The following is a 27922-nucleotide window of genomic DNA, read 5'->3' as shown; positions in this document are numbered from 1 at the left end:
ATAAATCCGCGGTCACACTGGTCGAGGAGTCGCGCAAAAATTGTTCATTGCATTTAATACGAATTAATTGTAAATAAAATTGAAGAAATATATCAAATAATACTGTTCTGGCGGAGCGCTTTTTCTGTTCGGATTGATACGTGGTATTAGCAAACGTGTGGTGTGTTTGTGTGAAAATAGAGAGAACGTAGCAGGCAACGCAATCAACTCAACATTGATTTTTTCACGGCATTGCCGGTGAAGCGTCGCCGTTAATAAATGTACTTGTATTTGTATCAATAATATGACATAATCGACGTGGGCGGCTTAATTGACACAGTTGCTGAGTGAAGAATACCTAAAAGTGCGGAAAGAGAAGCAAAATAAAAACATTTTTGTGGTCAAGCTGGGGAAACAGGACTCGCGGCGTTGTTGTTTCACATATTCGTCCCAGTCCATATACAGACACAACGCTCTCGCACACACACACACATTTGGGCGTAGCAGGATGATACACTTCCAGTCGCTGTGCGGTTGCTTTCCAGAGAGACTTCACTCTCTCTCCTCTCTCTCCCCTCACTTGCACTAATCGCCCCAACGTCAAAATTCTGAAATAATTTTTAATATTATAAAAAATAGCTTTCAATTACAATTACACCCCGCCCCTTCTGGACAGCCAAATTATTATATTTGGAAACTCTGAACCATTTGACGTTTACTAACACTGACGACCTGACCGGACCGCCTTCCAGGTCGCCTCTCGTTTTTGCGTCTTGTTCTTCGAGTTGTGCGGATGTGTGCGTGGCGTGCCTCTTTTCAGCTTTAAATAACAAAATAAGCAACCTTTAATGTGATCGTGCAGTGTCAAGTGCCGTAGGAAAAGCGCAAAACCAAGAGAAATATATAAATGTCCGTTTAATCAAATGCAATAAATTTATACAATTTTCTCTTCTCCCTTTTATATTAGTCTATGTTTTGTGCATTACGAGAGCGAGCGAGAGTATAAAAAAACGCGTGTGCTCCCATAGTGATTGTATTGACTTGTACTTGTGTGTGTGAGAGAAACAACTGGAGGATCGGCCGACCGACATTTGGAAAAGCAGACACGGTAAGTTTCTATAAATTAGAATATCCATTGGATGGGTGAGAATGTGTGCGGTTGTTAAATTCGGAAACTAAATGCAATAAAAGCGAATCTTTACTGTTATGCTGTGATGTTTCTGCTGTGATGAGCAGAGGTTATGCCCGGTGACGCCATCTTTTGTACTTCCCTAATAAGTGTTGTTTTTGTTTTTTGGGTTTGGTCAAGCACACGCAACATTCCTAATTGTGTACGTGTATTTGTACGTGTGTGTGTGTTTTGATGTTATTCTTTGCGTTTAATGTTCTGAAAATTTCTGACGCGGCTTTTTTCTCTCTCTCTCTCTCTCTCCTTTCGTCTGTTGGGTGGGTGTGAGTAAGTGCCTTTTCCTTTTCACATGATTCATTTCATGCTTTCTTTCTTCCCACTTTCTATTCCCCTGTCGGATTATGAAAATACGGTTGCATGTCGTACGGACTTCGGATTTAGCTGTTGCTTTTATAACTATTTTGTTATCGACACACACACGCGCCATCTTTGTTGCAAAATCTTCACGCTCCGAGTGCATGTGTGTGTGTGTGTGAGTGTGTGTGTGTGTGTGTCTAATGCAGTATGCTTTGCTATCGCGCCGCGACTGTGACCTACATTTTCTCTTTCGCTTTGGCGAAAAATAACTGCGACCTGCAACAAGTGATAAACAGATTTGTAAATTGTGAAAACTTATTTATTAAAGAACTACGATACGCTACAGTAGGGTTGCAAGTGTAAGTGTTGCCTCCCAACAGATGTTTTGCTGTGGGACTGGCTGCCTGTAACGTTTATTCAGATGCCTGGCAATCTTATCGAAACTTTCGTGTATGTTTTCTGGTTAGATACATTTAAAAAAAAGTAAAGAAGCTTTCTTGAAGTTGTTTCCATGGCTGGAGTAGAGCCAGGTAAATCGACAAGCTTATGACGTCACTTCACCTGCTCTATCTCGCTTCCTGCATGGTCTGTGCATACTCGAACATACAATAGCTCTCGTATCTCTACATCGAGCTTTGTGTTTGCTGATAAATTGTAGCTACCTCTTGTGTCGCATGACGTCATTTCGCACACAAAAGACAACCAAATGAAAATGTTCTCTGTTTTGATTGCTGCCTTTTTGTTTCCAATTCTAAATCGCTCATACATTCACACACATACTCACACACGCGTGGACAATGATGTTTATATTTTTGTTTTAATACGGTTTCTCTGCGTCTCTTTACCAATTCCTCTCTGCTCTTATCATTTGTGCAGTTGTTTCTTGTCTTTTTTTACAATTGCAAATTTACGTGACTCGTTGGCTGGGCATTTATTCGTGCCGCAAACTGCATTCAGCCAAGTGTTTGTCTAAAATCGTTGAGGCATTATTCCCTATAGTCCATGTTGATTACCCAAGGAAAAACAGGGAGAGAACGAGAATGATTGCCCACCGTTGATTTGTCTGTTATGTCGTCGGTCGAGTGCAAAATAGCTGGGGAAACTCAAAACCCTCTGTTTATTCTTGTTTCCTCTATATTTACATACAAATGTACAAACATACATACAAGTGACAAATTAACGGGCACTGAGAGTGCTTAGGTGAGAGTGAGAAGGTTGTATTTTTGTGTGTGAATCGGTGTGGGTGGGAGGAAGTGCATAGTTAAAACTGGAAACAATAGCGGGAGGAACCAAAACCTAACCTAGAAATGTGTTCCAATAAATGACGGAAATACAAAATTGGGAACGGTTTCATATGGATATGTACATACAATATGTGTGTAAACAAAAAAAAAACCAACGATTGAAAGACTTTCTAACGATTTCCCCTTGTCCTCATCGCATCCAACAATGCAAATGCGTTTGATTGACACTTGAGTAGAATGGTAAGAAAATGGAAAATATGTTGAGGGGAAAGGTAGAAAACGTTTTTTGATTCGAAATTGTTTACTCAAGCGTGATATGAGGCTGCCGCTTATCTAATTTCCCACTGACGTCACTTTGTGATTAATTATTTTGGAAATCGTTGGGATTGAACTGCATAATTGTGACGTTCACTGTGATTAATGGAGTCCATACAGTAGGCTGTGGTGGGAATATTGACTAGGACAGAATGGAGAGGGGCTGAGCGGGGTTGAATTGACAAAAATGCAGACACAGATATAAATAAAAGAGGCGTACGTGCCAAGCTTCAAACAAAATAAAAAAGATGTTGCATTTCTGCTGGGTAGACAACTGCCGCTCATCAATTAAAAAGCAACAACAGACATAAAGACGTTAGAAAGGAGACACTAAAAGGTACCGAGAGAGACGCGCAAAAACAAATGTACAGTTTCAGAAGCAGCAGCCGGAATAACAGCAACAACAATGAAGAAAAACAGACTGGGGGCCAAAGAAAGTCCAAGTTCCAATTCCCTACATCTCTAACTAAGCAAATAGTGTATCTTTAGGAGTCCAAGAAGAGCATCTGGCAACGACAGAAGGAGACAAAATATGGCAATGAGAGAGCAGTATTTTCGTGTTTTTTTTTTTGGTAATTATTGATATTGTCTATAATTTAGGAGTCTAGTTTATGAAGTACTTTAAGCCCGAGCTCCAAAGTGGCAGAATGAGCGACAATGTGGATAATTAAATACATACATACAAACACGTACACGTAAATTTGTATGTATGTACATATGATGTGTATGTGCATGTGCATTTACCTAAAAAGTTGTGTACAGTGAAGCAGAGACTGTGGAGATGATGAAGCTGTGTGTCTGCATTTCTTGCCTTTTACATGTTGCTGCTATTTCTTTCTCCTGCCCAGCCGCCGGTGCTGCTGCGCTTGAACTTCAATTGGAAATTGTCTTGAGAGGTTCTCTCTCTCCCTCTCTCTCTCTCTCTCTCTTGCTTGCTCTGTGTATCTCTGTCCGGTCTGTCTCTTACCACTGGAAAGTGATTGAAAGCTGTTATTAAGTGGCTGCTGAACTGCATGCAAATGGATATTTAGGTTATTTTATTCTCTTCTCCTCTTTTTTTGTGTTTCTGTTTGTGGAGGCGTGGGAAATGCAGTTTTTTCATGTTAAATTGCCACAATTTGTCGTAATTACTTTTAATTTGATAGTAAATACTAGGAGATTCAATTTAGTTTAGCTGCAGCCTTACGTCCTACCAAGGTAGCAAGATCCTCTTCCGTTATTCATAAAAAGATCAGGGAAAACCATAAAGAAATTCCCACTTTGCCCGGCTGATTGGCCTTTTGCTTCCTCTTTACCAGAGCCTGCTCCTTCTCTATGCATAACCCACTTTGCCAGTAAAAATGTCAATAAAAATCTTGTTTCTGACCGGCTCTTCTTCATTGTAGAATTGCCTCCACAAGAAGCAACAAAATCAGCCGCGAACAAATTCCATTAAAAATACCCGTCATCGTCATCATCATACTCATATAACAATAGACGGGGAGGCAGCAAGCCAAAGTACTCCGTCCGTGGGCAACAATAAACGCAAACGTGTTGCTGCATAAATGAATTCATAATGCAAAAAACGAAAAATGAGGAGAAACAGAGGAGAAAAAGTGTATTGTGAAGCACACGAAAGGCGGCTTACATAATCTTTTATATCTTCTACTCCTCTCGATCGGCTCTCCCATACCATTTGAGGTTGGGCGATTGCTGGGGGGAATGGGAATGCCTCGACCGCAACAGTATTTAGCCAGGCTCCAAATCAAATTGTTGATTAACACCCCAGAGAAGGTGAGACTGGCAATCTTGCGTGTCTGCATCTTCACGCATAAGCATTTCAGTGCCCATTTCGTGTTGTTTTGTGCCCCATTGAGCAATGCAGTTATTAAATTGTGCGTAAAAAGCGAAAATGCGAACACTCGCAAGTTAAGTTACTACAATTTTGATGGTCGTGATGAGGACTTTATAGTTTTTCTCGGACTCTCTAACCCGTAGGAACCATAATATAATGTAATTGAACCCAATGTGAATGCAACCACTACGATCCCCAAACATGAATTTAAATGGTGTTATTACATACTCAAAATTTTTCTCTCAAATGCAGCAAATATTATTGCTCGAATTTATGAAAGACATGAAAATTGTTCCAGCCGATAAATGTACCTTGGCACTTGGATTGCGAAACATTACGGTGCTGTTAGTTTGCCCCATCGCGATCATACAACCTCTCCCTCAATAATTCAATTATTTTGTTGTAGACTAGGGAGAGTCGTCGCCGTCTCGTACTCTGTCTTTCTCTGAGTGTGTTGGTAAACAGCAGTATAAAATAACGAGTAGTATAGAAATATGTTAACCCGCGCTAACTAAATATATTGGCATGACATCATCGTACAGCGACGTCGGCGCAGCAGCATCTCTCAATGAATCTCAGTTTTTGCCTGACGCTGAGCAATGAGCAGTGTCTATATGTTTCTCTCTTTTTTTTTGATAAAAAATTGTAGTAATTAAACGCTTCCTCCCAATTTCAACATTTACTAATCAACGTAATTTATTATTTTATTTTATTTGCAGGCACATCTATTGATAAGAAAGAGAGCAATCATTTAAATTTTGAGGTGAGTTTTCTAATCGTTACCGTTCGGAGGCAATAAATAAGACAGCTAAAACTTTCGTGTTTCGTTGAAAATTAAAATTCCAACGATGAAATTTGGAAAATTATTACAACTCTTCTACGTCTTGGCTAGAGGGTATGTGGTCGAATCATTTCCCCCGTTTTGCGATAAATTGCCGGAACAATATTTTCTTTTATTCTCAAATGTCTCCTTGAATCTCTTTTACATGACGCCACGCATTACTTCACCTCTAATTCAATTAAGATTGACCTTTGTTTTTGTGGGGTTTTTGCTCTTCTGGTTTTTTACTTTCTATGTACATATATTTTACATTTGCTCGCACCAGTCTGATCTCTCGGTCCCCATCTGCTTCAGTTGAAATTGAATTAAAAGCCACTTGAGCGTTGAGTCTGCTTTTTATTCCGACACGTCTTACATGTATGTATGAACATACATAAATAACCACCACAAATGTAAATATGTACCTATGTACATGCATAAATCTTGTTAAATAGTGCAAAAATCAGATTTCGCCCTTCGGGGCATGGTACACTGGCTTTTTTTCACAATATTTATAATGAGAAATCATGAGCTAAAAGGGCCTGGCAATGTTTTCCTCTTTTGTTAAGTAAACTTGGGTAAATTGGGAAATACTTAAAACTTCATGAAAATGCATTGTTCTTTGTAGGATTTTTTTTTTGCCTCTGTTCCTCTTGTTCAGCAACCCTTTAAGTAGTGTCTCAAAACTCAACTGTACCTCAGGCTCAATTAAAATCCTGTTAAATGCTGCAAATATGAGCCTGCATCAAGATTGAGCTACTGCCGTTGAGGAATTGCGGTGGCTGATCCATTGATTGTCTTCTATGTAAAAAAATTGATGCTACTAAAAACAATGTAAACACGCATCAGGCTTTGAAATTTGGATTGCCACATTTCCTGCTCGCGTGTTAGGGTCAATGACCCATAACCACCCACCTCCAACCCCCTAGATTGGCCAACAGAACAAGGACACCCATCGAACACCCTCTTGGGCAGTGGAGCGAGGCGGTAGCTGGTGTCCTTTGGAAATACCTGTGTGGGACACGCCTATCATTTTATTAGATTTACCTTGTTGGTTTTATTTTGTTCGCCGGCAATTTCAATGTTATCGTCGGCGTCGTCTTGCCGTTGCCATGCAATTTTGAATAAGCGGAGCCGACTTAATGACAGAACTGTGGCGCCAGAAATGAATAGGGAGGGGAATGTTTGTTCCACGCGCCTCGTAAAAATATCCTGGAATTGGGATGGGATTGGGTGGTTGGGCTCATTCGTTGGGGTTGCTGCTGTTGCCGGGTCTGTTGTGTTGTGCTTCTGTTTGCGTTTTGAGTTAATGACAGGAAATGACGTCATGTGTCGTTCTGAGGGGATGAAATTTTATTTGGCTTGTCTTTAAGTGGCACAGGAAGGGAAAGTGGGTGTGGGTGCCACAATGTCCCGAATGATGTCATAGTCTACAATTATGTTTCCTTCACGGAATCTGACTAGATTATAAAGAAAAAACCCGACAGCGACAGATAAACTCTGGGAGATACTTTGCATATTTAAAAAATTGAAATTGAGTGATTTTCTATGCAATAAAAACCTCATATTTGTTCCCCTTCCCCACCCCGCACATCGGCGAATCTCAACATCTGTGCAGATTTCAAGTTTATTTGGCAATCTTACAAACCAAACCAAATTTATGTGTATCTAAAATACAACAGTTTTGGCCAACTTCCAAGTGAGTCAAAGACACCCTCGCCAGCCGCTCGTATCCCATTCAACAAAAGGCTTAAAATCAAGGGCAAATTTTAGGAAAATAAAATATTCAGGTGTACTACTAAATACTCTTCCTGGGTAAATTGTCCACTGCCATAACATATGTAACAATCGTAAATTATCTTTACTTTAGAGTGCATTTCTACCGTACATTGCATTTTAACATTTGTATAGAGGCAAGATTGGGTTTCCTCTTTAGTGCCTTTCAAGGGCACTAAAATCGAACGCGAAATAATTTGTTTTCTTTCGTTTTTGCCAATTTACTTTCTTCTGTGCCTTTCGCCTTCCATTCATTCCTCTTTCGGACTCTTGCTGCACCGCCGACGCCGCCTGTATTTATGCAATTTTGAACATCTCTTCATAAAGAGGGCGTTTGTTGGCGCCAAGTTGGCTACCGGCATTAAGATTTATGTGCAGATTTTGTAATTCAAGCCACGCGACTCACAGGTGACTTTCGGTGCCGCCAGAAGCAAGCAGCAGAAGCGGAAACAGCAACAACGGGTTGTCCAGAACAGACGAGCAAGACCAGACAGAGTGGCAGCTTGTTAGCAAAACAAACAAAATTAGCAGGTGGCAGGGGAGGGAAGGCCAGACGGAAAAGCCTCACGGCTGCGGATAGACCAAGACAAGACCGTCGCTGGCTGCTGCTACATTGTTAAGATATTTCTCACGCACAAGCAATTCCCCGAGAAGAGCTAAAGGCCCAAATTAAGTCATTATGACGATACTTTTGTCAAGATTCAAGACAAGCGAGCACAAAACCGATGGCTTGGCACACTCCATATAGGGAAAGCTGTTATAATTAATGCTTAAAAAGTAATTTAGTCACGAAAAAATGAAAAGTTTTCTGTAAAAATAAAAAATTATTTTAAACATGTTTCCGCCCGGGATCGAACCGGGGGCCTTCTGCGTGTTAGGCAGATGTGATAACCGCTACACCACGGAAACAGTTGCGAATTGACTGTCCAATTTCTTATTAGTATATAAGTGTGTTACGGGGTAGCAAACGGCTGAAATGGCTTGAAATATTTTGTAATCATAATTTATTTTGATTTCAAACAAAACCCCCAACTTCTTGGTTTTACTTCATAAACTTCCCGAAATATACTAGAGCAGCACACCCCACTCCATTGTGCCGAGCCTTGCACTAGAGTATATCCAAAAATTAGTCTTGTTTAGAGTTTAAATGGAACTAAAATAAACGGAAACTGAAAATAAAAAAGATATGCCATCTGTTTCCGCCCGGGATCGAACCGGGGGCCTTCTGCGTGTTAGGCAGATGTGATAACCGCTACACCACGGAAACAGCTGGAAGCCTTGCCGCCAAGCAGAAAACAGTTTCTGTGAGAAATATAAATGAATGGAAAATGTAGAAAAATCTTATAACGATTCAACCAAATTCTTTGTTCCTGCGAAACCTTATATTACTCATTTCAAGTAGAAGAAGGGTCAAATTATACTATAATATAAAAATATTATTATAATACACCTCTTGACGACCTCTGTAACTAGTGCTAAGTTCGATTTTTGGTCAATAGGGTGCTTTGTATCGTGGAAAGTAATAAGGATGGTATTCATTTCTTCTGACTAAAACACATGTAGCCTTAGAGGGCGTAGACGCGATAAATGCATGTGAACGTATTTTTTCTTGAGCTATTTGTTCTTTTAAATCGACATCAATCGACCTACAGATCCACTCTGAAGCGAATAGTATGAACAAATAAAACAGGATACGTAGGGAAAAGATTTTACATATATTTCTGACCTTAGTTTGTCAATGGTACAATTCAAATAAAACCGTTTTAAAATAAAAATCAAAAGAATTGTTTATATTTTTTTTATTCAAAAAGAATATTCCATCTGTTTCCGCCCGGGATCGAACCGGGGGCCTTCTGCGTGTTAGGCAGATGTGATAACCGCTACACCACGGAAACAGCTGTGCGTTGACCGTCCAAATTCTGATAAGTACTCAAGCGGGTTATGGGAGCAGCCGGGTTTACAACCAATTTAAATATATTCTTATTGAAATAGTAGCTTATTTAAATTTGTTCGAACTTAACTTGATTGTTTCACTCGTTCCATAAGTGTTTCAAAAGTCCCCATGGTACAATAAATCCTTTTAAGGTTTAAATCAGGGCTCGGGCATACATTCAAGAGCCGTTTTTGCGTTTGTATGCGAAGACTGCACGCAAAACGGAACATTGCAATGCATTTACACCATTGATAGGGCCGTGCTGGGCCCTTGTTTAAATAAAACTATTAAAATTAAATTTCTGATTAAATTAAACTTGAACATACAAAAAAGCACCAAAAAGATATTCCATCTGTTTCCGCCCGGGATCGAACCGGGGGCCTTCTGCGTGTTAGGCAGATGTGATAACCGCTACACCACGGAAACAGCTGGAGTGCGGCGACCGAGCACGAAACAGTTTCTGTAGGCCATAGATATTTATAGTAAATGCTGAAGAAAATGAATATTTATGAAGATTAAATTCAATTCTAAATAATTATTCTTCATTTCCAAACAGAGTATGTTCCCACACAATGTGAACCAATTTGTATTGCCTAAATGTACAAAAAATGTCCACTACGACTGGATTTTAGAAGACTTTAATGATTTCGACGAAGCAATGAATTCCACTTAACATAAGAGTAAATTAAATGTTTTCATTCAAAAATTGGAATCCACCAATTCATTCCGTCGTGTCGTCCCAACGTCCATTTATTTCTATGCTACATTAACATTAAAAACATGTTCGTACTGTATGTGCAACTTGATTTCATACAAATAAAAGAAAAAGAATGCAAAAAATTATATTTTCATCGCAGCCGGTAGGATTCGAACCTACGCTCCCAGAGGGAATCTGATTTCGAGTCAGACGCCTTAACCACTCGGCCACGACTGCCTGTGGAAGCTTAATGTCCGAAGCGCAATATACCAGAAATGACACCAGCGCTCTCTGCCAATTCATTAGGGTTGGGGTTGTTGTGTGGCGAAATGCTCCACGATTTCAGGCAATTTGTATTTTGCATAAGGAAATCGTAAATATGAACACGTTTCGAGCCATGTTAGTTTACTTGATTTCAATACATTGGAATGCTTGGGCACAAATAATAACTTCCACAAAATAGAGCAGTATAAATGAAAAGTATGCATGAAAAGTAATGATTTATTGCACATTTTCTCTTTCTTTGTGAGCATTTTAATGTCGCCGCCATATGGAATCTTTTTTTGTAAATGTCTGTTTGGGTGCAATGAAATGATTTTTTAGACGACATCAGCATCTCTGGCGGTGTCCCACTGGCTGACTGACTGACTGAGTGAGCGACTTGTTGCATTATTAAAACCGAATGAATTCATTTGCTGTGTGACCTTATGGGCACTCTGTGGCATATCACACTTGAGACGATGAGACAGCTCCAGCACCAGCAACTCCCCCTCTCAGCTGTTTGTAGTGTGCTCGGTGGAGTGGAGGAGATTACGTAAGATTTCTTATTCTTTGGTTGCGCGATAATTGAATACTTGGGAAATTTAATTAACGCCATCGTAAACGAGTATGTATGTACATGCTTTGTATGTGTGAAAATGATGTACGATCATTGAGGGGTGTTAAGTTCTTTGGGTCAAGATGATTGCCAAGATGTTTGCCAAGATGTTTTCTCTTTCTGCTTTAATATTATTTTCTATCGTTATGTTTGTCTTCATGTTTCTGCTTCTCTCTCTCTTTCTCGCTCTCTCCATTGCTACTCTCAACATTCTTGAGTTGTCATTTTTGGGGCACACTGGCACACGACGCTACCCATTGAGAGACATGGGTGTGTCCGCTTCGACGTTGTCGTCGTCGTCGCCAAACAAGTGTGATGTAATTGCATAATGTCAACAAGAGTCAGGCGGCGGCAAACAAAACGCGGCGTCGACATGGCAGGCCAGGCCGTCGGCGGCAGTACGCGTCATCGATGGCGTCGCTGTGGCGTTAGCGGCTCCTAAATTTAATCGTTTTCTTCCGCACAAAAAGGTCAGAAAGCGAAGAAGAGCAGAAGTAGAATGAGAGAGTAGTGTAGCTGGTGCAGCTGGTCTGCAGCAATTACAAAGTTCAATAAACTACAATGTTTTGTATAATTGTGTACACATTGGGATTTACCAAATCTATTAGTTGATCTATTGACACTGTTGACTATATTGGCAAACCAGTGTTGCCTTATCTCAGTTGAAACAAAAAAAAAATTAGAGAACAAGTTTAAAGCCACCCTTCTCTCCCTCTCTTTTCGTTCTTCAATACATTGAGTTCAGCCAAGTGTCTGCCTACGCAAAATTGCAACTCTTTTTGCTAGGCCACTCTGTTGGGAGGATGAGTTGATGATCTGCCTACGCAGAAATTGTGGATTCTTGTTGGGGATCTTAGTCCATACGCCCACAAATTCTCGGGCTCGGGGAGAGTGCACTTAAAAAGCGTTTATTGATTGAAACACAAATAACTTCTTAACGCACCCACGCACTCAGGCACATAAGGCGAAAGGGTAGAGAGCAAGGTAAGGCAAAGTTCAATTACCTTAGAATTTCGATAATTCTGTAAGAACTGGTTGTTGGTGGATAACATGGCATCATGTGCAAAAACACTTGTGAATGCAATTGTTTTCCATTTATCATAGAGAAGGGGGGCACAAAAAGGCTCCCGCGGTAATAGCACTTGGAAAGCCAAGGCATGAGCTCTTCCTCTCTAAATTGGCGTATTTATGTAGAAATTGGTGGGAGGCATGTGAGGGAATTGGGTCAGCATAATTCATATTACTCGTAATTATTGCCTGCCTTTGTTGTGCTGTGCCAACGTGTGTCGTACTGGAGCAACGGATTCCCATTTGTTTTCTCAGCCGCTCTCTGCTGATGATGACATTTTCTGGTTAGTTTTTTTGTTTATTGCATTTGTTTATACGAGTACATATCCCCCTGCGGCGCAGTAACGAACGGGCGCGAATTGAAGGTTAATACTCTACTCGTAGAACCTAGAATTCAATCCCAAGTACCACGCCTAAGAAATAAAGAGCAAAGCATTTTTTCTCAGTCTTGTGTTTATTTATTTTAGATGCCTCTCCTCTCTTTGCTCGGGGTTGCTGGCTGCTTTCCTTAGTTTTGATTTTCGAGGCATTTATTTGAATTCGTAAGAAGCAAAATTGATCTTAAAATAGTTTTTTCTGTGTGTTGTGTGTTCTTTCTGCTTTGCTTTTGCCTCTGGGTTGTCACGCTGGCTCTTCGCACGTGGGCAGGAAGGAAAGTGTGTGGTGTTCAATAGATATTCCCCCTGTTTGTGTAGTGTCAGTCTGGGAAGTAAATGTTCTGATTTTCTTTTTAGCCAAAATTAGAAATTAAATAAAGTCAAATATGCGGCACAGCTCCCTCCTTGGTGCCATCCCTCTCTCTCTTGCACAGTTTCCCCAAAACATTTTTTGCCATTCACAGGGAACGCAAGCAGCGTGCGCTCTCACTTAAATGTTGGGTGGTTGTGTTTGTGTTTCTCTTTCGCTCTCTCTGTTGCCACCCCCTTTTTTCCATTTCGCATGTGTGTGTACATAACGGGAGCAGTGCAGAACCGTTGCTCTGCCGTTTTTAAGGTCAGTTGAAAATTTTCCAGCTGAGCGTAAAGTAAGCCTTAAAAATTGTGAAGGAAAAAAACATGTCTAATATAAATTAGTATTTGACCCTGTCCTTTGCAGCATTTAAACTGAAAACTAGAGAAAAATAAAAGAAAGGAAGCAAACATGACCGAAGTCGAGCAACCGCCACAGAATGGCATAGACCCAACCGCCGGCGATCACGACGAGGACAGGGCGCGTCCCGCGGACATTGAACAGGTAAGTGCTGCTGATGCATCATCACCTCGCTTTCATCCTCACACAGGGCCACTCTTCCACAGGATATGCGCGAAATGGAGCGTCGCAAACGCGTCGAGGCCATCATGGGCTCGAGGCTGTTCCGCGAGGAATTGGAACGCATCGTCGATTCGGCCCGTGAGGGTAATGGCGGGGCCAGTGGAATACTGCAGCAGCTGTCGGACATTGTGGGCGTGCCGGTGAGCCGAGTGGGCAGTGTTTTCAAGAGCAGCAGCTGCATGGTGCCTATCAACGACATACGCGGCGTGGAATCCATGGGCTATGCCAAGGGCGAGAAAATTCTCCGCTGCAAACTGGCTGCAACATTCCGTCTGCTAGATTTGTACGGCTGGACACAGGGTCTGGGGGCACAGATCACCGCACGCCTAAAGGTTGACCAGGAGTACTTCTTGGTAAATCCGTACGGCCTGCTCTACCATGAAGTCACTGCCTCGGCCCTAAACAAGGTGGATATGCAGGGTCAGATTGTGGAGCAGGGCACCACTAACTTTGGCGTAAACAAGAGCCGTAAGTCGAACAACCACAACCCACCCGTTGCAATTAATATGCAGAAATGTTTACCATTTACCTTTTTTCCCTATACAGACTTTGTTCTTCACTCGGTTGTACATGCAGCACGTCCCGACATTCGCTGCGCCATCTACATTGGCTGCAGTCCGGTTGTGGCCATTTCTTCGCTGAAGACCGGCCTGCTGCCGCTCACCAGGGATGCCTGTGTGCTGGGCGAGATCACCACGCACGCGTACACGGGTCTGCTCGATGAGGAGGAGCGCAATCGCCTTGTCCGCAGCCTGGGGCCGAACTCTAAGGTCATGCTGTTGGCCAATCACGGCGCCCTTTGTTGCGGCGAGACCATCGAAGAGGCTTTCTTTGCCGCGTGCCACATTGTGCAGGCGTGCGAGACACAGCTGAAGCTGCTTCCAGTAGGTGTGGAAAACTTGGTATTGATTCCGGAGGAGGCGCGCAAGATAATCTACGATCAGTCACGCCGGCCCCCAGAGGACTTGGAGAAGAAGTTTGCCGCAGTCACGGCTGCCGAGGATGGAGGTGCCACTGCCAAGGAGCCTGCTGTCGCCGAACAGGCTGCACCCACTCCCAAAATAGGCAGCCCGCCCAAGTGGCGTGTTGGGGGAGCCGATTTCGAGGCCCTTATGCGCATGCTGGATAATGCTGGCTATCGCACAGGCTACATCTACCGCCATCCTCTGATTAAATCGGATCCCCCCAAGCCCAAGAACGACGTGGAGCTGCCACCGGCCGTGTCTTCTCTGGGTTATCTGCTCGAGGAGGAGGAGCTCTTTAGACAGGGGTAAGAAAAATTCGAAGGCCATGGCTAAGGCTGATTCTAATCGCTCATTACCAATTGCAGCATCTGGAAGAAAGGAGATCTGCGCAAAGGAGGGGACCGCAGTCGCTGGCTAAACTCACCGAATGTGTATCAGAAGGTCGAAGTCCTGGAGACTGGTACCCCCGATCCCAAGAAAATCACAAAGGTAGAGATCATAACTTTTGAAGATAAACACCAGACCACGACAACGTCCACACAGCATCGGAATGTTGCTAGCCTTAAAGAGATTGAAGGGAATTAGTTGACCGCCAACCCACCCCCGAAATCCCACAATACCCAGACATTCCACTTTCTTATGCTCCTTTTATGAATTTCCCTTGGTTAGCTTCAGTTGAGTTCCGACTTTTCTGCTAAACTGCGAATATATTCACGCATACAATTTCTGCCTAGCCACTAAGTAAATCAAAGTAATCGACTAAAATATTAGTATATGAACACTATATATTTATATACAAGTCTATATGGTCTTATGTATTTTGAAAAGAGATTTCTAGATCGTGCCCTTAACACAAGATATTTTACCCGCTTTGCCATCAAACGAATTCTGTAATTTGTGCATTAAATTACCCAAATAAATATTAAACTTAAAACCGAAAATAACTCTTGCATAGATTGATGATTTTGTGCCGCCTCCTTTAGGGGGTTTCCTCTGCTGTCTGTCTCTCTGCTTTTCTTCCACTTTAACGATAAAGATAACGAATAATCTGTAAAACAATGCAAAGAAAGAGAAAGAAATTTGTTTTAAGTATTTAATCATTAAAATACAAAACATTTCATTTTATTCATTTCTAAAACATTATCATTTCACTATCCAGTTTATTTGTTAAACCATTCTTTTTCTCTTATTAAGGTTTAAACAAAGTTTTTCTTTGCATGTTTTATAGTTAAGAGTCCTTTGAATTTAACCTTTTTTTAAATTTATTATTTTGAATATGTACGCATTTTGGTTCTCATTTATTCTCAAGGCACAAAATCATTTCCTATTGTTATTTTCGTTATTTTAAGATCCTTTTCGATAATACTATAGTTAAAAAAAAGGCTTGCAAACGAATGCTCAAAAAATGTCTTGCATTTCGAACTATGTACACCTAAAATATGTACACCTGATTAGCCAATAATTTTTAGGTGTGGATAAAAAATCACTTCTTTAACAACGAGTCCTTTAGTCGATCCCACTGATATGTACATAAATGTTTTAGACTTAAGTATGTCGGCCCCTAAACTAAACAAATTTCTTTCTCTTTCTTTTCTACTTGCATTGTCCCATTCGTGTCCCCACCACCAAAAAATTGTGTGTGTCTGTTAAATTGAAAACTATAACTTCAAAGTGGGTTGCTGAGGGCTCACCCACCCATTCTACGCCCGTGAGGATCGAAGATCCCTTGCAGTTTGTGCCATGTGGAACGAATACCAAGGAGTTTAAGCGCGTGCAACAGCAAGTCAGTATTCAATCATTAAGTTGACCCAATTCCCTTTTAGATCGCACACTAAATATGATATATAATTGTGTTGTCACACAAAATAGATCAAGGATAACCGACGTGCGGATAAAATCTCAGCTGGACCACAGTCTCACATACTGGAGGGCGTGACCTGGGACGAAGCGAACCGCATCAAAGATGCCACTGTCTCGCAGGCCGGTGATCATGTGGTGCTAATGGGAGCCGCCTCTAAGGGCATCATTCAGCGCGGCTTCCAGCACAATGCGACTGTCTACAAGGCGCCCTATGCAAAGAATCCCTTCGACAATGTGACCGACGATGAACTGAATGAGTACAAGCGGACGGTTGAGCGCAAGAAGAAGAGCATTCACGGGGAATGTAAGTGTTCATCAAAACGTGTATCAAACTTGTATTTATGTCATATAATTAATTTAAATATTTAACTACTTTCCAGATACCGATACGGACTTTTCCGAATCAGAGGCTCTTAATTCGATGCAGGCAGCGGGAGCTTTAGCTCATGCAAAACATGCACAGAGCGAACCCGAGACGGGTATGCCATGTCAAAAATCATTTACCTTTATACAATTTGCATTAATATAACAAATCCAATTTAGAACACCAAATCATACAGATTCAAACGCAACAGGCGCCCATTCCCAGCCAAGCGGAAGTTGTTTTAAGCGATGGTAAGTCCATCCATATTCTCTGCTCTACCCTTAATGTTTTGATATGAGTTCAGAAACTCGTAGTATGATTTACAATACCAAACACATTTAAATCATGCTCAGAGTTATGTCTTTGATTAGACATTATGTGAACAAAATTTAAATTTTCAACTTGTATGTTTTTATGTGTTAAGTCCTCATGTCTTTTCTTGTTATCCCATGATATTCTTTTGGATGCATTTGCTTTATGTTTGTATCAGTTATTTTACGTTTTTAAGTTACTTTTAATTGGGCACAGTTTCTGATCTGCAAGATCACAAAGCAATGATATATATTTTTTATAAATCTAACTTAGTTATGTTATGTTTCGTTATTATTTTATGGATCTACTAATTTAAGGCATTTATTACATTTATATACTTATATTTGAATATTAGATTTCTAACATTTGATCTTACCTGTTTTTTCTTATGCTATTTCCCCCCCATTTAATTTTATTTTTTTGCATAAACACACCCACACACGGCTATAAATGAATTTAAAAATAATACAAACAACTCTAAAAGTTAACAAAAAAGTTCTCGTTGCACTTGATACAGTCTCGACTTCCTTTCTTTGAGAAGAGTAACCAATCAACGACAAATGTTAAATACTTTACACTACTAATCTACTCAAATGTACTGTACTCCTCTAATGCTGCAGTTTCAAAGCTCCTACGAACGGTCCTCAAACTGTTTTAGTTGTTAGATGTAGTATCACACTGTTTCCGTTCTAGCCCGTATATATTTAAACATAATACTTGTTCGTACTACTCGTGTTACTTCTGTGTTATGTACATATTTATTTGCTATATGTAATACTTTGAATCCTTTTTGATGCCAGGAGCAAGCAACTGTTGTACTCCGTGTTTTAAATGATTATTATTTACAACGATCAACCGCAAATCCGGGTACAACTACGACACCAAAAAACATAGTACAAGTTAAACGCAAAACTATAGATCAGATCAGCGGTGAATAGGAATCCAACAAAAAACAACAACAAAACACCCACCCTTGGAAGCGAATCATGCACACTCAATGTATGTTGCTCAAATTCAATTCTAGAGCATTCTATTTTGTAAAAACACGAGTCACGTCACGAGTTGAGCACAGAATATTCCCCTTCATGTAGAAGTGACGTGCTCACGTCAGGGAGCCATGTAGGACATCACCCGCGGCCGTAAATAAGTTCGTTGATTAATTTAAACAAATTAAATTGGTTTACTTTTAAATAATTTGCCGAGTAATAGAAAACAAATTAAAATGAGTTTCAAAATGTGTTTGGGACCACACAAATGTACAAAAATAATAGAGTATAAAGAACAAACCAGATACCAACAACAAGAACAACACCAGCCACGAAGCTATCAACAGAACAGCAAAACTTGTAATTCTACTACCACTACATACTACCTTTTCTACTACCACCACAACTACCACTTCTACTACTACTCGTTCTGCTGCTGCGCTCTATACAAATAGTGTAATCAAAGTTAGCTTAACAAAACAGCTAAAAAGTTTTTGTGCTAGAGGTGAGTGCAGCCCCGAAAGGTTTATTGTGTAGAAATCCACGAAAAACGAGCAGATTTACTCGTAGCATTATAGTTTATAGACAAACAAATCGAAACATTCGCATAACATTGCATTTATACATCTGCACACTAAATTCCATTCAACATTCGATATGATATGCCTGCCTACTCCAACAGGCTTTGCCCTCGGAATTTTCTGTTGTTATTTTATGTTGGAGAGCGATCAGTTTATACCATACTTTTCAATCAGCCAATCATTACAATGGCAATCTTAGAACTAGGCTCATTCTACATTCGAACTTCCCCAGCGGAGCAGCAGCATTAACTAAGGAATTCTTTGGCAGTAGTCCTGCCATTTCGCAGCTGTGTTTCTGTTGATTGCTTTCTTAGTTGCGTAGCATAGCCTTTTAGTCGACACTAATGCACATCTATCCAGTGTTCAGCATGCTTGCTTAATCAATACTAAACCTATACACCTTTCAGCTCAATCTACACTAAGTCTTTTCTAGTTTTAAGGCATTGAACTACGTCTGTTTTACAATTATTTAAAGGTTCTACACGCCGTTTTTTGTGCCATGCCATTTAATTGTATTATTTGATTTCTCAATACTGTTTTAGCCACACTTAGTTTTATAAATGGCGAACGCTCTCATACAGCAACAAATCGCAAGCCGCCAACAGGCCGAGGTAACGAAATATTCCCTCCAAAAAATAAAATTAAATAGTTTTCCTTCAATGTACTCAGGCTATACGCCACATAAAGCCCATGTGTATATATACATATATATATATAATCCAAAACTAATTCCCAAATTATACTCTTTAAGTGGTGTATTTTTTAATGCATATTTAACCATTCTATACACTCGTATATAATCCACCAAAATATCAACCAAAAGCACCAGAACTAAACCCTAGCTGTAGTCTCCTTCCCAGCAATTCAGTTCATACGGTTAGATGATAGAATATCATTCAACATTCTCGGTTTGGTGCAAGGAATAATCAATACCCCTCCGGAATGGGCTAGGAATATTTATTATTTGTACTCAAGTTTCAGCCTAGGTACATCAGTTATGGATACACTCTTATACATCCAAATATTCAAATACGTATCGAACTCTATATATGTATGTATGTACTCCTCCCGTATGTATTCATTGAGTCCCGGGTTTTGTCTGGGACTCCTCCTCGTTAAGTATTTTTCCATAAATACTAATTGTACCACACCTCTTTGGCTCTTATCTCCATATTTTCGTCTTGCATTGTGAAGGTTTGCAAGTCCAGAAGAAGTCGTCCATGGGTGAGGAGACACCCCAAGGTGCAGATGCGAACAACAACGAGCATGAGGTGGACAAGGAGAATCACAAACTTCCGAATAGAAGCGTTTCTTCGAATAGCAAGTGTCGCCGCGATCTATTCTTAGCCACAAAAAGCGATCCTCCTACGATTGAATTAGATATGGGGTCGGTTTCTGGGTCTGGGACTTGGTCTGGGCTTGGCGACTTGGCACAGCACTTGGTTCCTGCCCAGCAGGGGCAGGACCAGCTTTATTCCTATGTCTATGAGGCAGTAGCTGCCGCCTCCTTGGCGCAATGCACTCAGCCGGAGATTTGCTCGGCCCTGCTGAGGACCCTTCATGCCGAGCAATTGGTTAATCTGGCAACCTGCTATCGCTGTTCGAATGGCACTCCCAGTACGGGAACCGGCACGGGCACTAGCACATGTTCGAACAACACCGCCCGGCGCCAACTTGAGCCGGTCAACGGTAACCTGAACCCGCCGCCGTACCGCACTCTCTCGCATTTTGGATTTCAGTCGCCCCGGCAGATACCGGTCCAGTGTCACAAGCATCTGCCCAGCCAGCGTGACGGTTTCGCAGCGCTGGGCTACCGGCCCATGCAGCGCGCCATCAGCTACGAGGAGATCTTCGCTAGTCCCCGCTACGAGCATCTCTGTCAGTTCTGCATCGACAAGCTGCTGCGCCTCAAGCCGGAACTGCAGCGCCTCCGTGCATCCACCATTTCTTGCTGCGAGGAAGAGCTGGTCAGCATGGCCAGCAGCTCTGTCACGCCCAAGCAGCAAAGGCTGGCACCACTGCCCGAGATCCCGCAGCAAGATGCTAGCACGCAGACTCTGCTCCAGTCCCCCCCACACTTTCTAAGCGAAATCGAACGCTTCAACTTCTCCGAGGAGTCAACGAATGTGGGATTTACGCAGGGTGTGGCTACCATCACGAGTGAGTTTAGTTTCCCAGGGATGGAGGGCAGTCCGTCCGCCAGTGCAACGAGTGCACCGCCGGCCAGAGTATATCCCGCAAAGGAGCCCGGAACGGCAACGGAAACTAACATAACGGAGGTGTGGAATTTTGGTAACTGGCAGGAGTCGGCAGAGCAGAATCCAACGGTTGCTACTGATGGGCAGGTGAAGTTTCGCCAACAGCCGCTCACCGAGCGTCGGATTACGCTGGAGATCACGCAGCACTTCGAGCAACCTGGAGAGGAGCAAGAACAGGAGCACGAACAAGAGCAGGAACAGGAACAAGAGCAGGAGCAGGAGCAGGGCCGCCAGCTAATGACACGCGATGAGCGGCAGCGCCGCAAGTCTGAATTCCAAGAGATCTGGCAGGATCACGTCCAGTACTTTGGAGACAAGGAGAAGGTACAACAGGAGCCGCCGTCTAAATCAGAGTACCCCCTGAAAATGAGCCTGGATGAGGAGGAGGTAAGGGCTTTGCGGGCGAACGGCTGGCTAGGCCAGGAGGGGCAACCAGAGACGGAAGAGAATGAAGCTGCGATCGCTGAAGTCGATATGTCACTCCTTTCCCCCACGCTGATCGACAGGGATCCTCCTAATACGGCCGATGAACCGCCACAAATCCTGCAAGACTGCGAGGAGAGCCTCAGCCAGGCTGGAGAAATCTTGCAGAAACTGGTGGCAACGACCGAAAATCTGCAAGGCCTGCAGGTGGAGGATAATGAAGAGCCAGAAACTGGTGCCCTCTTCCGTTCGATCAGCTTGGAGAACATTCCCAATGCGAACGACTCGGTGTGCCTGGTGGACATGGTGTCGGAACTAGGCATGGACCTGAGCGATTCACCAAATGAATCATCAAACGAGTCCACCAAAAACTTTGAAGAGAAGCATGACGATGAGAAGCCCATCACACCCGTTCTGAACGATCCGGAGGAGGCCACGGAAAAGGAGAAGGTCCAGATCGAACGCAACGATGAGAAGGATGTCGATGAAAATGAATATAAAAATGATGAGGAGAACGAGATCGAAATCGAAATCGAAATAGAAGGCCTCGCCAGTAGCTTTCAATCGGCAGAAGCGACTGAGACAGAGCCCTTCCATGGATCGGAGATCCCTATCAGATACCAAGCGCCACAGGACAGCGAGACCTTCTCACCGCTGGAGCTAGAAATTCTGGAGCGCATCGAGGTGGACAAACTCAGCGAGAGCGAGCCCATTTTTGGCAAAATTGATCACAGCATTCGCAACAAGCTGACGCCCCAGAAGCTGCAGCATCTGGTACGTGAGGAAATATTCCACACCTCCACGCGAGTCTTCACCTGTCCGAGTCCGATTTCATCCAGCATAACCTCTGCCTTGTCAATGCACAACATCAGTGCTCCGGTTAGTTCCACGGCCCATACGCACCTCGTGACGCGACCCTCTCCTCGATTATCGCAATCCTTGTCGAATCCCCAGGAGCAGCAGCAGCTGGATGATGATGATAAGCAGTCGGCGGGGAGAGAAACCCAATGTAGTAACCATCTGAAGCGTACCATTTCCTCCACGACCTTCGTGTGCCGTCGCGGTACACACAGGAAGCGCAATTTCATCCAGGAGAACATACGCAATGTCGGCAAGACGAGATCGGTCACAAAGCCCTTCACCAGTTCGATCAAAAAGCCGAAGAATCTCTCCCAGCATACTAGCATTGCTAGTATGTCATCCGTGTGCACCTTTGAGATCGGCCAGAGGGACAACGGGTCGCGTCTTTGGGTGTCTGTGCCCACGCCACCGCGTGCAGCCGTTACCCAAAAGCGGAATGCTGCCACCAGTCCAGGCCATTTTCCACGTAGTCCGTATTTGCCGCAAAGCAAGCGACGCAAGCCGGGTCTTTTTCTTACGCCTGTGAGGCGTTGTGCCATTAATCCAGACCCAAAAATTAGTCGGACCTTCTCTGAGACATCACTAAACTACTCGTTGGACCGCTCCCTCTCGAGCAGCACATTCTGTGTGCCACCAGAGGGAGATCCCGAGGCGGATAATGTTTCCACAACCACATTCGAGATTGACTACAGTCAGGATCAGGAAGAGGAGCAAAATCAGGAAGATCCGAGGGATGAGCCACCGAATGCCTCCAATCAAAGTGTATCTTCAGCAGCAATGGAAGGACACAGTAGGAATGCCACCACAAGTAGCATGTACTACAGTGCCAGTGACAGCACCCAGGATCAGGAATCAGGACGATCCGTTGATAACGGGGGGCAAACATTCTTGACAAGCGATGATGCAACGGAAGATGATGCCACCAATGATATTTCGGACAATGGAGACACAGATTCGACCTATGAACAAAGTGTAGAGAAGAGTTCCTCCCAAGTGAATGATGCAGATACTGAGACATCCTGCAAGAGTTTTGAGGGAATGCCGTCAATTAAAGTCGAGGCTTCAGTGGATAATGCTCAGACAACTCAAGATCCTATTGGAGTAGACTCCTTCTCGCTGGATGGTCAATCAAATATGGAAGAAAGCCCTCTGGACGTCGAATCGAATGTTAGTAGCTCTACTTCATTCAAAAGTGTCCTCGAAATGTCCACGCAAAGTGGAGACATAAACTCTGAACAAACTCCAATGGCAAATCAGTCTGAGGGCTCCGATAAAGAGACAGATGAATCGAACGGCTTTGGCGACACCTTTACTAAGATAACTTCCGTTCAAGGAGAAAGAGAATCCAGCGTAGTCGAGGGAGAGCTAAGACCGATTGAATCGACGAATGACGAGGATATTTCTAGGCATGTGGAAGATATTGCTCCAACAAGCTCAGAATTGGAGCTCACCCAAGAGGGCGAGGAGGAACAGGACGGCGTATTGACCCCCCAGGACAGTGCCGTTGATGTGAACTCATCGGGCCATATGATTCATCAAAGCATGAAGATTCAGAAGCATAGCTCGTTTTGCACCGAGGGCGACAGCAGCAATGATGCAGCTGCTGAGGCAACTATCCCAGAATCTGGAGAAGATGACAAAAAACCAGATACCTCAAAGGAAAGCAACAGTCTCGCCATTGGTGGAGTTGGCACTGTCACCACTGATGATGAGGATGATGAGAAAGTTGTCCTCTCGACGAGTTGCACTTTACAGGGTATGCAAATCCATGTGTGGGATGAGAAGGAAACGGATATGATGAGAAATTATGAAGACGATAAATGATACGATAAATGAATCAATATAACTCAATGGCTAATGGTCGAAACAGAGCCGAGCAAATCCCCCAAATACCTAAATTTCTACTTTTCTGAGCTCTCCTTTTTTTCACATTTGCTGTGTCCAATCAGTCCGCCAGTCCCCTTTCGAATCTGTCAGATATTTTATATTATTGTAGGTCTTTTTGCAGGTCCTTAACTTAGAGATTTTTGTATGTGCTTGACTTGAATGGAATTTTGAGTTTTAGCGACGTTTATATGCACTTTTCACTTTCTATTCTAATCATTTCATTTATACTAACCCACAATTAGAATTAATTTAATGTTTGTATGGCAAAAGGTTTGTATTCAAAGAAAATATCAAATAAAGTTTTATGTTGGAATATTTTTTTCATAATTATTAACATTGAAATGGTTTAAGGTGTAACAATCATCCCCAGGTGCATAAGTGTTTGCGTTGAGTCCCGTTGGAGGCTATGTCGTGCAATGTTAAATGCACGATGGAACCCATCGTCATCGTCTGCGTTTTCGTGATTGTTTCGTGCTGTACCCTTATCCATCCACACCTACCATGCATTTATACTCATACTCATACACATACTCCACCACCCGTCCCAACAAACACATGCTCCCTTCCCTGCCCCTTTCTCATTTTCAGAGGTCAGGTCGTACTTGACCCGGAAGTATGCATTTCTATGGGAACCCAGGCAGTATCTCGATGCCTGCGTCGGAGTCACCCATCGCGTGCAGCAGGTGAATGTCATATACAAAGTAGAAGCCGTCAGCAAGCACAACTATCCCCCACTGAACAACAGTATCGATCCCAATACTACGGCCATGGAGAAGAGTGCGACGAGCGTTTGGGTCGATCTGGCCAGCAGTACACCGGTTCGAGGACGCATCGCTACGTCTTCGAATGCTGGCGAGGTGGGGACGGCCCCATTTCGGACCATCTCCCACTATGGCTTCAATTGTCCACTGACAAGTGCACCCACCATTATGCTGCATCCGGAACACAAATCCATTTGGCAAACGGTGTCTGAGCAGAGGCAAAAGGTCTTCTCCTTCATTGATCTGGCGACCTTGACCAAGGAGAAGCGAAAGATGCTCAATGTCCTTACAGCAGCAGCAACGACAACAACAACAACAACATCGACATTGACAGTCGAGCAGCAGCCATTGACGATTTCTTCACCCTCCTATGTCTCGGAGAAGCAGATCCAGTTGGAGCCAACGCCCCCCAAGCGGAAGCAGCGGGGCTACAGTGCCACGGCAAGCAGTGGCAGGAGCTTCGACGATTCCATGGACGAGCTCGAGTCGATGTTGGGCTCCATGAATTTGGCCAGCCCCCGGCAGCCGCAATCGCACGATTATAGTCTCTACCGCAGCTACAACTTTCTGCCCAGGGACCATGCCTTGCCAGTGGACGATGCGAGTGGGAGCGGGGAAGGTCATCGAAATCGACCTGAGGCAGAGCAGGGCATCTACCAGAACGGCGACGACAGCGGCTTGGGTATGCATCAATCGTCCGGGCGGCGAGAGCGAGCCACCACCAGCAATGGTTCGTCTACGCAGGAGGCCGAGGCCTATACCCCGGGAAAACATGTGAGGCTGACCTTGAGCAGCTCGCCCCTAGCTGGCGCTTCATCTCCGACTCCCACGACCATTGAGGTTATCATCAATGTGTCGCTGCGCAACGCCGAGTGCGTCCAGACGGTGCAGACCCACGAGCAGGAGTTCCGGGCTAAGCTGGAGAGGGTCATTGACGAAGAGATCCACTACATCTCACAGCAGTTGGCCACGCAACAGCGAACGGCTCAGATACTGCAAGAGCAGCCCACCTCAACACGTGCACCGCTGGCCACGCCCACACCGTCCCAGTTGCTGCAGCGTAGTAATTCGGCTCCGGCCCTGTGCCACGCCTACAGCTATGTGGACATTGTAGAGTCCGATATGAAGGGAAAGACGGTGCCTTCAGCTACCGATGCCGCCTCGGTCTCCGTCTTGTCTCCAGTGGTATCCCCCGAGGAGGAAGATCCGAATTGTCATCTTAGCTCTTTGGAGAATGAGTTGCAGCGATTGCTGAATAATGTTATCAAAGCCCATATGCTGCACAACCAGGCATTCATCACGGATTGTCGTGCGCGCTTTTTGCAGCTAGCCGAGGGGCTGGCCTCCGGCGAGATATCCCCCATCAAGTCTTTCAATAATTACTGAAGCATAACATTTGTGAATTTTAAGTTTTTAAATATGATTTTTTGTTTAAATTTTGTTTAATTTTTCCCACAAAAATATATCAAATTGTTTACTATGGCCCTTCAATATTTTAAGTTTCAACTTAAGCTCAAAATCCCCTCAAACGACAAACAATATCGACGAACAGGTAACCTTTTTGCATTTATCATTTATTTACATATGTGTTTTGCACATTGCCTGCTGTTGCCTTTTTACATTAAATTAGTTGTAGATGTCCTGCTGCATGCGCTAGCGTTTGTTTTAACCCTAACCCAAGATCCATAAATGTATTAATACACCTCACATCACACCACCAATACCTACATCTAACTCTTGGTTACGACTACTTACATGTTTTAGTTAGATTGAAATTTGTGTTTCGAATTATGTGTGCGTTTCATAGTGGTGAAGAGAGTACAAAGAAATTATTTAACATATCCTGTGTGCGTCCACTGAGTTACATTTGTAGGAACTGCCGCTACTGGACCTTTGAAAATCGCACTAATCGTGTGTGTTTATACTCTGCCTTTCCCCAGGTGAAAACGTGCAAAATGGCGACCACTCGGAGGCACACTTGAGCACCTTCTCCCAGAGCAGTAAAGAGGTAAGCGAATAGGGATCACAAATGATCGCTGGACTTGGGCTCGTAGTAGGTGATAATGTGAAGACGATATTCTCAATGCAAATTTCTATTACGGTTCCAGGATGTGTCCACGGACGGATCGCCGAAGAAAGACAAAAAGAAGAAGAAGGGCCTGCGCACACCATCGTTTTTGAAAAAGAAGAAGGAGAAGAAGAAGGCCGAGGCATAAGCTGATGCAGATCTAAAGCGACACATTCGTAGCAGCAACAGCAATAGCAATCATTACACCCACCCAACACCACCAGCGGGTAAAGGCGGGGACAAGGACAATGTTTAACCAAGGGCACTAAGAGAATAAACGATATGATGAAACGACGATATATAAACAATAACCAGACCGAAGCAAGCAAGCACTGTACGTGAGACGAGACGAGACGTGACGAAAAGAGCGAAGAGAAGAGGCATAAACCAGCAACAAATGAGCAGCTAACCTTGATCCATACGCAACTAAAGGAGTAACAGTAACCGAAGGCGGCAGCAGCAGTTCAATTAGCATTCACAGCTAACACACATATATCTTCTAATATAATATAAATCTATTTTATAATTTATACGATTATCGCAGCTCACACAATCTGCAACGCAACCCCTCCCCATAATTTTGTATGATAAAGAGAGAGACTTTATTCAAATTCTCAAAAAATCGCATGCAAAACCCGACACCATCCCGATAGGGAAATCTTCTAGATGTACTAGCGCTTAAATATTCATACTGCGTAAACACATTACATAGTAATCAAAAATAACAACAAAATAAGCCGCACACACGACTTTGATGTGAAGAATTGGCAATAGAATTTTTGAAATTTTTGTGCACACACACAAACAGACGACGAGTGTGGCATTTGCGAGTGAACTCAAACGTAATACTTGAATGCAATATTTTTATATAAACGCAATTAAATTGATCAAATGAAAGTACACTTTGATATTCTTTACATATGTATGTATTTGTATGTATGTTTTGTGTTTTTTAGTTTTGTTCATTCATTCAAACAAAGTGAATATAAAATACGTGCAGCAATTGTCTTAGGTTTTATATTAAAAATTTATATATTTTTATTTACGTAAACTGTTTATACATAAATACAACCACACACACACAATATATATATAAATATATGAAAACAAATAAATTATGGAGAAAATACAAAACACAAAGCCACACACTCTTATATGTAAAGCCGAACGATAAATGCAAAGGAAAGCAGAAACAAAACCAATCGCAGATAATAAGGATATTCCAGAGAGAGATATTCCAGCATTTCTTTTGTAAG

The 27922-nt window shown here is 42.8% G+C and overlaps 1 protein-coding gene and 5 non-coding genes across 16 annotated transcripts; 1 reads left to right on the top strand and 5 right to left on the bottom strand.

The window, feature by feature from the left end:
* LOC117591600 (protein hu-li tai shao) lies at positions 1–27392 on the top strand. Of its 11 annotated transcripts, none has more exons than XM_034284962.1 (13): positions 759–1087; positions 5578–5621; positions 13125–13262; positions 13325–13808; positions 13887–14610; positions 14671–14794; positions 15978–16088; positions 16175–16469; positions 16546–16644; positions 16709–16780; positions 18951–19019; positions 26539–26606; positions 26707–27392. In XM_034284962.1, exons 3-13 carry the CDS (start codon positions 13170–13172, stop codon positions 26812–26814), a joined length of 2247 nt encoding a protein of 748 aa, XP_034140853.1. In that variant the 5' UTR covers positions 759–1087; positions 5578–5621; positions 13125–13169; the 3' UTR covers positions 26815–27392. The 11 variants fall into 11 exon arrangements, with proteins under 11 accessions (XP_034140811.1, XP_034140816.1, XP_034140822.1 ...); XM_034284955.1 differs by having other exon boundaries at positions 26701–27392; XM_034284920.1 differs by lacking the exons at positions 18951–19019; positions 26539–26606; positions 26707–27392 and adding exons at positions 1–69; positions 19603–23803 and having other exon boundaries at positions 947–1087.
* On the bottom strand, positions 8291–8363 carry Trnav-aac. The gene has a single exon. It is a non-coding gene; the product is annotated as a tRNA-Val (tRNA).
* Trnav-aac lies at positions 8649–8721 on the bottom strand. Its single transcript has one exon. It is a non-coding gene; the product is annotated as a tRNA-Val (tRNA).
* Trnav-aac lies at positions 9277–9349 on the bottom strand. The gene has a single exon. It is a non-coding gene; the product is annotated as a tRNA-Val (tRNA).
* On the bottom strand, positions 9741–9813 carry Trnav-aac. Its single transcript has one exon. It is a non-coding gene; the product is annotated as a tRNA-Val (tRNA).
* Positions 10240–10321, bottom strand: Trnas-cga. Its single transcript has one exon. It is a non-coding gene; the product is annotated as a tRNA-Ser (tRNA).
* Positions 27393–27922: the final 530 nt, after the last annotated feature.

The sequence above is a fragment of the Drosophila guanche genome, unplaced genomic scaffold (genome assembly GCF_900245975.1).
Source record: "Drosophila guanche unplaced genomic scaffold, DGUA_6, whole genome shotgun sequence".
Lineage (NCBI taxonomy): Eukaryota > Metazoa > Arthropoda > Insecta > Diptera > Drosophilidae > Drosophila > Drosophila guanche.
This window is presented reverse-complemented; position numbering and strand designations above follow the sequence as displayed.